At 43.4% G+C, this 12,480-nt stretch overlaps 1 protein-coding gene across 9 annotated transcripts in view; it reads left to right on the top strand.

Moving 5' to 3' along the window:
• The first annotated feature begins 963 nt into the window (after positions 1 to 963).
• The window catches only part of KDR (kinase insert domain receptor), a 101,695-nt gene continuing 90,178 nt past the window's right edge, over positions 964 to 12,480 (top strand). For 3 of the 9 annotated variants that reach the window (XM_082390065.1, XM_082390063.1, XM_082390067.1), the window contains exons 1-3: positions 5,102 to 5,488; positions 9,530 to 9,623; positions 11,555 to 11,751. In XM_082390065.1, coding sequence (XP_082246191.1) covers positions 5,158 to 5,488; positions 9,530 to 9,623; positions 11,555 to 11,751 — 622 coding nt within the window. In that variant the 5' untranslated portion in view covers positions 5,102 to 5,157. Of the gene's footprint in view, positions 1,171 to 4,178; positions 4,420 to 5,101; positions 5,489 to 9,529; positions 9,624 to 11,554; positions 11,752 to 12,480 lie in introns of those variants that run through there. The other 6 variants (XR_014243984.1, XM_082390062.1, XM_082390061.1 and 3 more) reach the window with 4 other exon arrangements.

Raw genomic sequence — 12,480 nt, forward strand, 5'->3', positions numbered from 1 at the left:
TCATGCATTTCACCATTCTTATTATACCCTAACAACCATCCTTCTAAACTCAACCACCTGCTCAAGTAAGATTTAACCTCTGCCTGTTTTTTCTGGGAGGATCTCAACTGAAGAAGGCAATTGAATAAAAAGCTAACACATTACTTGGGAAGGACATTTGAGCTGGGTATTGAAGGTCAAATAAAAGTTTTCTAAGACACTAAAGGACAAAAAAAAAATCCATGGCAGAAAACAAATACCCCAAATGCCCAAGTGATTATGCACATAGGAGCAACTGCTTCTCTTTGAAGGGGTAAGAAGGTGAAGATCCAGTTGGGTTGGGGTTCCTGGGGCAGGGGAGAGGGAGATCTAGTTACCTGCCTTTAATTCTGCCTTGATTGTCGCAGAGTGATTCTCCTATGTCACCCTTGGCCTTCCATCCACCTAGGAAAATGGAAGCCATCATCATGGAGAGGCTGAGGAAGCCAATGGCATCTATTGACTCAGCCTCACCCCTTGAAGGAGACCAGTCCTCATCAAGAAACTATGTGCTTGAATTATACTCCAATAAAGATGTTAAAAAAAAAAGAAGGGAAGTATGTTAAATAAAAATATTAAACTATTCCCTTAAAAAAAAAAAAAAGAAAGAAAAAAACTATGTGCTTGGAGGCGTCTGTCTTGGATGTTTACTACCTCTCTGCTTTTAAGTCCTGATTCCACTACTTATAGTTGTGGGACTTTGGAAAAGTTACTTAAACCTTCAAATCTCACCCCCCACCCCCATATGAAAATAATTATAGTATCTTCACTGAGTTATTGTAAACATTACAATAAGTTAAGCGAAAGAAAATACCTGGCATATAATAAGTGCTCCAAAAATCGACTTATTCTTATTATTATCATAAAAAAAAAGCAAAGAGTGTTTTGATTTTTAACCAATCATTAACTAATGGTAAGAAAACTATGCATTGATTGTTTGCAAAGAGATAAAACAACTTTTTCTTTTCTTTTTTGCAAGACTTTTAGGAAGGCAAAGGAGCATTTACTTAAGGGTAAGCAATTCCTTGTCTTCACTCTTCTTCTTCACTGAGAATTGCTAACAGTGCTTGCTGCCTTCATGGGATGTTGCAAGGATGAAGCAAAGGATGCAGCAAAGCATTCAGAACAGTACCTGCTCACAGAATGTGCTCAGTGGGTGTTGGCTACTTTTATTATTTTCTAACATCCTTCTCTGGTGTTATGTGGATTTTCAGTTGGTTACTTAAATTCCCTGCATACTTTCCACTTTTAAAAATTGTTATATTTATCCTTGTGAGATATAGCAAGCAACTATATGGGTGAGTTTGGGGAGGGCACATAGGCATGCATATTTATAGTAACTGAGATTTTTCCTGTGCAGGTGGCAAGTAATGAAGTTCTGTTTCACCAAAAGAATGGGAAGTTTGTTTTATCTTTATTAGAATGTAAGACTTGATGAATGAAGCCAAACACTGATAGAAACATCCAAGGCAAGCCTGGCTTTGTGGTGACAAAACCTTCTTTTCCTTGAACATACAAATATGTTTTAAGTTTAAGTTAAAAATAAGTCTCACACACACACACACACACACAAAAAGTCACACAGAAAAATACACATAGGTGTGTAAGGAAGGTGGATAATGAGAGATAAAGGGTGCTCAGGATCTCCCAGCGCATGATAGTCATGAGTACTATGGGCTATGAAATCCAGCCAACATCTGGCAAGGTAGTCAGGGCTCTGGTAAGTTAGAGCATAAACAAATATTGGAAACAAATTAAGTGAAATAAACAGGAGAAAGTGACATGCAAATACGTAATCAACAAATGGCAATATTTGAAAACTATAACAGCCACTAGAAGGGAGAGTTGAAATTTGATTTATATATTTTATTTGTAAAAGTTACACTTTCTCATTTTGACAAAATGTTGTAGAAATACATGAAGTAAAAAGTGCAAGTTCCCATCCACCTGCCTCCCTGCTTCAACCATTTCCCAGAGGTAATGTCAAGACCGACTATGGAAAAGTCAATGGTATTATACAAAACCGGCCAGCACTTTGATTATAGTTACTTAAAACAGGTTTTTTTAATCATGGAAAATTTTAAATGTGTAACTGTAGAGAGAATAGTAAAATGAACCCTTTATGTACTCATCATCCAACTTCCGCAGTTATTAACCTTTTGCTAGCCTTCGTATCTACTTTTTTAAGATATGAAGTCCAAAATACTGGTGGCGATGGAACAGAAGTTGGCACTGTGGAGTTTAATTTATGCAGTATGCTTTGATGATATGAGCAATTTATATTCTTTGTGCACAAAGCCCGATGAAACAGCTGGAGATACAGAGCACTCTGTGATTAAGTTAAATTTGCCCTGGGTGGAGCTATTGTGAGGACTGCTCATTTCTGCTCACGTTCACCACTGTAACCCTAGTCTCTCCTGTAATATCTAGCATGTAGTAGGACCGGAAACTGTTGTTGAAGAAATCAGCCTTATTTACCATTCAGATCTTAGCAACATGAAGGAGATAGTATAATTAATCTTTGCACAATGCTTCCCACTGTGCATTGCGTGCTTACTATGTGCTAGGTGCTTGTGCTTATTAGGTGTTAGGTCAGGCTTTATGTGCAGTAACTCATTCAATTCCTGCAAAAACCCTAGGGAGAAGGTATTATTATCATCTTTTGTGTTTCATAGATACACAACCAGTAAGTTGGTCAAGATCATGTGGATAGTAAGGCGGTAGACCTGGGAGGCAAGCCCAGCCGGTGTGGCCCCTGTGTACTTAGCACCACTCTTGGCTGCTTCACCCCCAAAGGTGTCTGAATACCATTTACGGGGCACTGTACACACTTGCCTACTTTGATAGGTGGTGATCTTACCTGTACTGTCTGATTAACTCACAAATCACTCCTTTGCAGCAGTGCCAGATAATGGGGGGGGGGGGGGTGTTGCACATGGAACAGACTTAAAAAAAAAAAAAAAAGAGAAAGAAAACAAAAAAACCCCACCAGACTTTGTCATTTTTCATGAACACAAGGCACTTCTTAGTGCTGTGTGGGAGGGAATGTGGTAGACTGATTTCATTGAGACCCTGCCAAATTCTGGTCTTGTGGCCATCAAAGACGCATCATTTCCTCCAAGACTTCTAAAGGGGGCTATTACCATGGGCCTGCAGGTTCTGGTTTGCATTCAGAGGAGACACTATCTTCTTAAGTGAGACGTGGAAGAGGAAGTGTCATGAATTGTAAATAAAGCTGAGAGAGAAGAATTGTTTGGAGATGGAGACGGAGAAAAACTGCCTGCTCCAAACCAGGTTCCATCTCCCTCCCCCTTATCCAACTTTGCCAGAGCCCATCCTGTTTTCCTTGCTAAGTTTACTTGCAGGAAGAGAGGAGTTTCTTTTAAGTATACCCCTGGCCCTGACAAATACCTCCTAGATTAAATATTAGTGCATCTATACAGTGCAACACCATGCCACTATGAAAAAGAACAAGATGGAGCCCTAAAGCTTGATGTAGAATGACCTCCAAGTTATATTTTTAAGTGAAAAAAGCCAACACTCAAGCAGTATTTATACCAAGGGTACCCTTTGTGGAAGGAGGAGCATGATATACGTATACCTATATGTGCATAGAATTTGCTTGGGAAAAAAGGAAAGGTAAAAATGCCTCCCTCTGCCGAAGGAAGAACTTTTCATTCTAAACCTTTTCATATTAAAAAGATTTTTTAAGCATAATGCACTCATTATATTTCAGAGTTAAAGCATTTCAACTGTCACCCCGGCAAAGTAGAAGAGTAAATACAGTACATATAAAAAAATAGCAGAAGAGAAGAAACACTTTACATTAATGTGTATTTCAGGAGGAGGAGTTTGGACTAGATGTAGAAATAAAATATTTCTACCTCTTCATCTCCCTGAAGGATGGTCCTTTAAGTTGTCATTTAAAAGCACCTGTGAAGTAAGAGACGGAGGGATCTGGAAGATCGCATTTAATGAAGTTAGGGGACGTCTGTCACTTCCCAGGTGTGCGGACAGATGGAGAGAAAAGAAGAACAAATGTGGTTAGAAAGGAAACAAGAGAGTCTACAGAGCCACAAGGAATCTACACCTGCTGAGAGAGTTGGGAGGTTTGGTACAGAGTGTTCTGGGTGCCCAGGGTCTGGGCAGTAACTCATTGTCTCATTGTCAGAGTGAGACAGGGTCTGGGCTTTGCTTCATTGCGTCTCCAGGGAAGCCCGCTGCTGCGGGCCTCCTTCCCCGCGGCCTAAGGGGAGCTTGGCTGGAAGCTCTGCTCTGAAAATGCCCGGGAAGCGTCAAGCGACGGACTCCTGGTCGGGTAACCCGGTGGACAAAACCTTTTCTCAAGGAGACCCGGATATTCCAGAGCCCTGGGTACTTCCAGCTCCCCGGAGGCCTGAGGTAGGTTTTTGGAGAAAGCCAGGTAGAGGGGGAGGGTCTCAAATTTAAATGCACTGGGGGGCGAGGCAGGTATCTTAAAAACAATTGAAGCCGTCAGGTGTAAGAGGAAATAGTGGGAACTTCGGAGAGCTGGGCAAGTGAATATTCGTACTACAGGCATTCAGATTCAGATTTTTAAACTACAGCTGTGCTGGCCAAGCAAAACACTCATACTGGCTGGAGTCGCAGTTTGCGATCCTGCATTCGCCTCTGCTCGGTATCCGCTTCTGCCTCGTTGCTTCAGCCTGCCGCTGATCCTCAGCCTGTCCGCCAGCCACTTCAGAGGCGCGCAGAGCCAAGGCCGCCCCAGACTTCGGCGCTCCTCCTGAGGGCGCAGTGTCCCTCGCCGCACTCCGTGTTGCTCCCCAACATCTCGGGGTGGGAGGGCGGCCACCGACTGAAACTTGGAGTGGCTCAGAACCCGTTATGGGCTACATCTTCTTTCAGAAATGGAGCGGTTGCGCCCGGGACGTTCACCCTCGGGCCACTCCGGGCCAGACGCAGTCCAGGGCAAGTGGGGAGATGGGGAGATGTGGTGGGCGTGGGAAGCACCGGGTCCACTCACAGAACCCGGCTGAGGGGCGGGGCCGGCTGCGAAGGGAAGCCCCGCCCCGCATAGCCCCGCCCCCGCGCTCTAGAGTTTCGGCTCTGGCTCCCACCCAGCACTGAATCCCGGGACCCCGGGAGAGCCAGAGGTGTATGGTTGCGTTTCGTCTGCCCGCGCGGGTTACCACTTGCGCGCTACAGAAAGCCCGGAGCTGTCTGGCAGCCGGGATACCCTCTCCTACTGGCACCCGCAGACGCCCCTGCAGCCGCGGCCGAAGCCGGGGCACCCACGCCCTGCGAGCGCGGGAGCCCTGCGCGGCGGCGCGCATTCCACCTCCGCGCCTTGTTCGCGGAGCAGGACCAGGGAGAGAGAACCGCCGGCGAGTTCTGGGCACTGCGCCCGGCGCGAGGTGCGGGATGGAGAGCAAGGCGCTGCTGGCCTTTGCTCTGTGGCTCTGCGTGGAGACCCGGGCTGCCTCTGTGGGTAAGGAGCCCACTCCCTAGAAGGAAAGCGGAGAGGTCGGGTACGGGCGGAGAGATAGGGATGCGGAGAGGACCTGGAGGCCGGACCTAACTCGGAGTCATAGAGCTGGAGAGGTGAAAGTGACTTCACACTGTGTTCTTTCATTTACCAAAGAGGAAACTGAAGCTCAGTGACTGGCCCAAGATTACGCAGCGAGTTGGTGGTCTCCTGAGCCCAGTTCCATTTCCGCGACTCTGGCCTCCGACAGGGCCTGGGCTGGAGCGTGTCCTGCAGAACCGATACACCCGTGCTCTTAGGAGGCGGGAGTGGGAAAGCACCTGGGGCTGGCAGGCGGGAGGTGCCCCCGCAGGCGGGAGATGCCCCCGCAGGCGGGAACAGGCGGTGAAACGTTGTCCGGCTGCGCGCACCATCCTAGCCAGGACGCGGGGAAGGAAGCCCTTAGGGGGCCGCGAGCCGCCTCGGCAGACGGTACCGTACGCTTAGCTCTGCCTCTGTAGGAGTCGAACCGGGAGCCCGGTCTACTGTTCCCTTTTGGTTCGAACTCACATACACACCCACTGGATAAGGTGGGGTCTAAGGGAGAGGGAAACTTTTTCTTCTTCCTGGTGCAGGACGCCGCTCTCCTCGCAGAGAGAAAGGGGAATTGGGGCTTGGACCTGGGGCTGTGACAGCTTCCCAAAGTGTCTCCAAGTAATAGTCACCTTCTTATGTAAAACAATTTAACATCTTTCAAAGCGCTTTGGTCTTTCGGAGAAGCACATGGTCAGAAGTTCACGTTCTGAAAACTTACTCTGAGGGATTTGGTACCTAGATTGGGCGCCACTCGCCACTCTCCTTGCCGTCTAAAATTTCACTCTCCTTCAAGATTAGGAACACGCATGCCCTTGATGCAGTAAATTCTCTCTCTCCCCCATCCCTCTTTCCTTCTCTGTTTATCTCTCCTTCTCATCTCTCTCGCATTTCTCTCTCTAATCTCTTTTCTGTAGCCAGTTTGCTGATTTCCAGATTTCCACTCTTCGGAGGGTGAGAAAGGGGAGAGGGGGGAAAAGGAAGAAAAGGTAAAATGATTCAGGCGAAAATTCCTTATAAATTAAGAACCACATGTCTTTTTTTTTTTTTTAAGACACCCACACACATATACAGTAACAAGATCATCTGTCTATAGTTACTGAATTTTCTGAATAATGACTTGGTTCATCCAGGCCAGCTCCACCAGGAACACTCATTTGTCCCTGACAAGACCTCTCTCTTCCCCTTTATGGTGAGAGAATAAAGGTCTGGAACTTGTGGTTTGTTCTGTATCCCACAAAGAAGTGAGTTGCTTTTAAGCCTGGGGTGTTTCATAGCACAGCAGTAGTAACCGTAATCGGGTTGCCCTGAATATAATGATGAGCTTACCCTTTTGGAGTGTGTGACTTGCTTAATTGGATTGGGCTATAATTGATGCCATCAAATTCTAGAGACAGAGGCACTGTTGTTTTTCCTTCCTGTCTTTGAGCTGGAAGGGTAATAGTGCACAAATGAATTAATTTTGGCTATGGAATTTGAACATAGAAGAGCTTTTTATTGAGTAGCAGCGTATGTACTTCTTAGAGTTATTTCTTTAGAACTTTCTGAAGAGCAGAACTCAAACTTGCCTGTGAAAATGAATGAAGCTTATTGGAGCAAAAAGAAATTGAGTGTTGGTCTACATATATGAATTTGAAGTTATCATTATTGATAGCCTTGTTGAATAGTTTTTTGTTGGAGACATGTCTCTAGAATAGTATGGTGTTGTTTTGGCTCCCTATGAATGAAGAACCTTTTTTTTTTTTTTAACATTGGAAAGTGTGTCTAGAGTGTGAGATAATCTGTGGCAGTGATTTACAAGAGAGGTTCAAGAATCTCTTATTTTTGTGGTGGGGTGAGCTTGGCTTAATTAGAGCTTAGTCTTTACTACCATTTTTTTCTCACATGAATGTGCCCAAATAATGGGTTCTTTCTCATTTGGGTCATCATGGGAATTGTATTAAGTTACTGTTTTTGACATGTTTCTCAACCTAGTGTTTCCCAGTCAAGTTTGATATCTGTGCTCATCCAAATGAATTATTTTCATTTTCCTTCTGTTAGACAAAATGGGACTCCATTATTGGAAGACTTTTCTTTTGCTTTTAAACACTTTGCTTTATTGTTTGCCTACTTTGGGAGCAGTTATTTCCTTCATATTGAAAAGTGCTCTGCTGATTAACTTAGCATGACCACCCAGACCAATAGCCATCCAACAGTGGCCCATAGACCATGTATGACCGCGTCACCTACAAATGCAGATTTGTAGGCCTAGGCATATTCTGACACATGCTAAAGTTTAAGAACCACTGCCCCAAACTCATGGCAGTTCCAACGCCAATTAGTTTCTGAGATTTATTGATATAAAGTAATTTCCAGTTAAAAAAAAATTTTTTTAATATTGATTAACACATCTACAGCAACCTACTTTGCACATCTGAGTGAGTGTATGAGAACACGAGTGATCAGTTGTTCATCCTGCCTGCAGCTGTTCATGTTGGGGTCCACAGATTCAATGCTCTGCATATTTACACTGGATATTTGCTCATACTCTATTTATTCATACTCTTTCATATTTGCTAATACTCTTTTATTTGCCCAACAATGTCAATCCCAGTTTAGGCCTAGAGAGTCATTTGTTCTTAGTGGATGTGAGTAAAGGATCATATGAAGCTTGGGTGCTTACCCAGCATCAATCACGTTTTAAGGTGGTGTTTTGAAGATCTAGATGTGAGTTAAGACCCTAACATGGTGGACAGTTTTTCTTTCTCCGATGCTTTTTCAACACCTGGTAGCTCTTTGCATTTAGTTGGCAGAGAACTCAGTCTTCTTGCTGTGGAGTGACCCATGGCAAGGAATCTGTCCCATGGTATATTTAGGTGGACACTTTTCCTGTGTTCCAAGCTTGGTGTCAGGACAAGCTCAGCGCTTTGATCAGTAAGTTGAGATCCCCCAGTTGTAATTCATTAGCATTACCCTTTTTTTAAACTTATTTTTATTTATTTATTTATTTATTTATTTATCTACGACTGCGCTGGGTCTTCGTAGCTGTGTGCAAGCTTTCTCTAGTTGCGGCGAGCGGGGGCTACTCTTCGTTGTGGTGCACAGGCTTCTCAATGCCATGGTTTCTCTTGTTGCAGAGCATGGGCTCTAGGTGCACGGGCTTCAGTAGCCGAAGCATGTGGGCTCAGTAGTGGTGGCTCGCAGGCCCTAGAGCGGGGGCTAAGTAGTTGTGGTGCATGGGCTTAGTTGCTCCGCGGCATGTGGGATCTTCCCAGACCAGGGATCAAACTCATGTCCCCTGCATTGGCAGGCAGATTCTTAACCAATGGACTACCAGGGAAGTCCTGCATTACCCTTTTTAGGTTCTGTTCTCTGAGGAAAAGTATATGCATGTTATATGACATGGGAACATGTTTCTTTCCTCAGTTCCTCTCATCTAGTTCTAATGTACAGTCTTTCAACCTTGGCAGTTCAGTTACCAGAGGAAGTGCACTAGAAAATTGATAAAGGAAAATGAGACAATGTCATGGACATTCCCACCCCCCTCAAAGTACATGGATGAACTATATAGAAATCTCTCTAAGTAGTATTCATTAATCAGCAATTTAGTCGAATGTGTGCATCCTATGTTTTATAAGAAATGTCAGTGGGTCCTTTCCCAGGGGAGTGAGATCATCAGATGAAGGTTCATTTGGTTTCAATGTCCCATATCCTTTTGTAAGACCTTGAAGTTGGCAATGCAGGAAAACAGGAACTCCACCCTCGCTCAATGAATTGCAGAACTGTTGTGTTGGTTTATGACCATCTGCCCATTCTTCCTGTTATGACACAGCTTGTGAACTTTTACTGGGAATGGTGAAGAGTAAATTCACAAGTTTTACACAATGAATTGCTGAAGAGGCCTTTTAAAGTATAGAGTGTGCATTGTTTATGGAAGGTGTTTCCTATTGGGTCTGAGTGGCAATTATATTCATTTATTTAATTTGTTTCTAGGTTTGTCTAGTGTTTCTCTTGATCCACCCAGGCTCAGCATAAAAAAAGACATACTTACAATTATGGCTAACACAACGCTTCAAATTACTTGCAGGTAAGGATACATTTTAGATTCAGATTTCCTGTGTCAAATATCATTGTTTATTAAAGAAAAAATAATTTCCATACAGCAGAATTATAATAGAGTTGTCGTAATTGTGTATAAGTAGTGAGGTTTCTAAGAACTAATGTAATAATGAAAACATGAGGAAGGTCTTCTCCGGAAAATTCTGTACAATTTTGCTGGCATTTTTTTCCTACTACCCTCTGCCAACACACACATACACACACACACACACACACACCCTAATAACCAGTATAGCACCTAGCATATATTATGTAATACACATTCAATAAATATTGAATGAATAAATGAAATCTTTAGAGTTAAAGAAGTTTGGGGACATATTTGTTATACTCAGAATGGCTCTTAGACATCTGTTTAGCACTTTTCAAGAACTTTATTTTATGGTAAAATTCTGACTGTAGTAGCAATTTTATATTCAGTCATTAATACTGCTGAGTGCATGTCATGCTCTGGCTTGAGGTTCTGGCATGTCTCTTTCACCAGCTAGCAAGAAGTCATGCTCTTGATTTTTGCTAACTGGGGAAATAGGCCTCTTTGAGAAGAAGAGGAGGCTTTTAAATTTTGCTTTCCAGCCCCTACCTCAGGAAGAAAAGTAGAAGACTTCAGGGTTTAATGTAGTGATTATGCATGACAGACCCAGAGGCTTCTTGGGACCAGTGTGGTTTTGGCAGAGATGGTGGGTAGAGGTGACCTTGCCCCCTGAGAAGAGTGCTGATCGTCCACAAAGAACCTTGTGGAGCTTGTTGCCATTGTTTCTGCTTGATGAATGCCAAGTGTTCAGCACAGTGACACAGATCTGTTTTAGCTTGCCGAGTGTAAAGGATACCCTAGTTGCCTTATCAAGGGTAGGTCGCCAATACCCAACCCTTGGGAAAAACATAGTAACAGGTGCCGTTTGCTTAGCTTTGCTACTTCAAGATGCATTTCTCAGCAGATTTTCCTCTTACCCACCCTTAACAACAAAGGTTATTTAAAATTCCCCAAGATTCTATATATACTCCTCTTATGTCCCCAGAAAAACAACGGAGTGTGTTAAAAGTAACTTCATTAATGTAGCTGCAACTTCGTGGAAATTTCAAGTTCTTTAAAGAAGGGTCAGTGATGTTACATTCTTCTTGATGTTGACTGTCTTCCTTGGGGCTTTGTAGAGAAATGCTGCAATGAAAGTAATCTGTGCTTTAATGCCATCCTTCCAAGGTCCTACGAGGCCCTTAGACAGTTGCATCCCCTTCCTTCCTAACCTCACCTCTTACTCTCCTGACTGCCCATTCTTCTCTAGCTACTCTGGCTTCCTTGCCATTCCCCAAATACTCCAGATAGGCACCCACCCCAGGGCCTTGACACTGGCTGTTCTCTCTGCCTGAAACTCTGTTCCTCCTGATATCTATACGGCCCACTTCACCAAGCCCCCTCCCTCTAGAACTCTTCACTTATTTCTTTGCATCTTCTAGACTTTCCTCATAGTATTTATCACCACCTTTTATACAATATATTTTACTTACTTTTTAAAAGTTTCAGCTTTATTGAAGTTTACTTACTTTTTTACTGCCTGTCTCCTCCAACTAGACTGAAGTTCCGTGAAGGCATTGATTTTTATCTGATTTGTTCACTGCTGTATTCCCAGTCTTCAACAACGTTTGACACATAACACATGCTTAATAAATATATGTTGGATGAATGAAATAAGTAATAGAAAACTCGGGAATCCTTATAAGTGATTTCTGAAGCTGAGACTCTGGCTTTTTGTCATTTGTCCGTATAATCTGTCATTGTTGGTAGAAGGCTATGAATCTGTCTGTTGAGGAGTTTGTATAAGTTTGAGAACTAAAACTTCTATTTTCTTAGAAACAGTCTCATAGGCATTTCACTTGAATACTTGCTTGGAATGAATTTTTCAGGGGTCAGAGGGACTTGGACTGGCTCTGGCCCAACAATCAGAGCGGCTCTGAGAAAAAGGTGGAGGTGACGGATTGCAGTGACAGCGTCTTCTGTAAGATGCTCACCATTCCAAAAGTGATCGGAAATGATACTGGAGCCTACAAGTGCTTCTACCGGGACACTGACATGGCCTCCGTCGTCTATGTGTATGTTCAAGGTAAGTGGTTAAATGGAATTCACTTCCCAAGTTAATTTACCAGTTACAAAACACAACAGGTGCAAAGAAGAATCCGGACAACAAAGGCTCGCTCTAAAGGCTCTCTGCCAACAGGAATCTACAAAATTCTTCCCTCCCAAGGCCTCCTCTGAGTACAAGACTCAGTGATTTGTTCTGCAGCTTGGGCCTTGCTACACTATTGCCCAGTTGATTTGGTTCTGATCTTTGTTTCTAAGGGAAATCTGTGTTCACAGTTGGCAATGGAGATTTATAAGAAGTCTTCTGATGTTTGAGAAAAAAAAAAACCCTGAAATTCTCGAAAAGGAAGATTCAGGGGAGAATTACAGAGAGGTTTCTGTGGAGAGATAGGTTATCTACAGCAGATTCGGAGATTTCCCCAAGAATGCACAGGGAATCAGCCAAAGGCTCTGGAGCTATTTTTGTTCATAGGAACTTTTCTTTTCCCACTTAAACTTTATAAAATACAATTTCCATACACTTGTGCAAATAAAGTCACTGTCTCAAAAGACCTTCTGAGGGCAGTGTGTCTTTCCTTTGCTTGTGTGGTCTGAGATCTTGGATGACATGCTCCATCTTTCTATAGTTTGCAATTTGGGATTTACACTGTGGAGGCCAACTTAACATCCATGTAGGGTAAACTCCATGTCACATGGATTTAGCATTTATAATCTGAATTATTCTTTCCTTCGTGTTTCAAAAATCTTATGT

The sequence above is a fragment of the Balaenoptera borealis genome (genome assembly GCF_965194805.1).
Source record: "Balaenoptera borealis genome assembly, chromosome: 4".
NCBI lineage: Eukaryota > Metazoa > Chordata > Mammalia > Artiodactyla > Balaenopteridae > Balaenoptera > Balaenoptera borealis.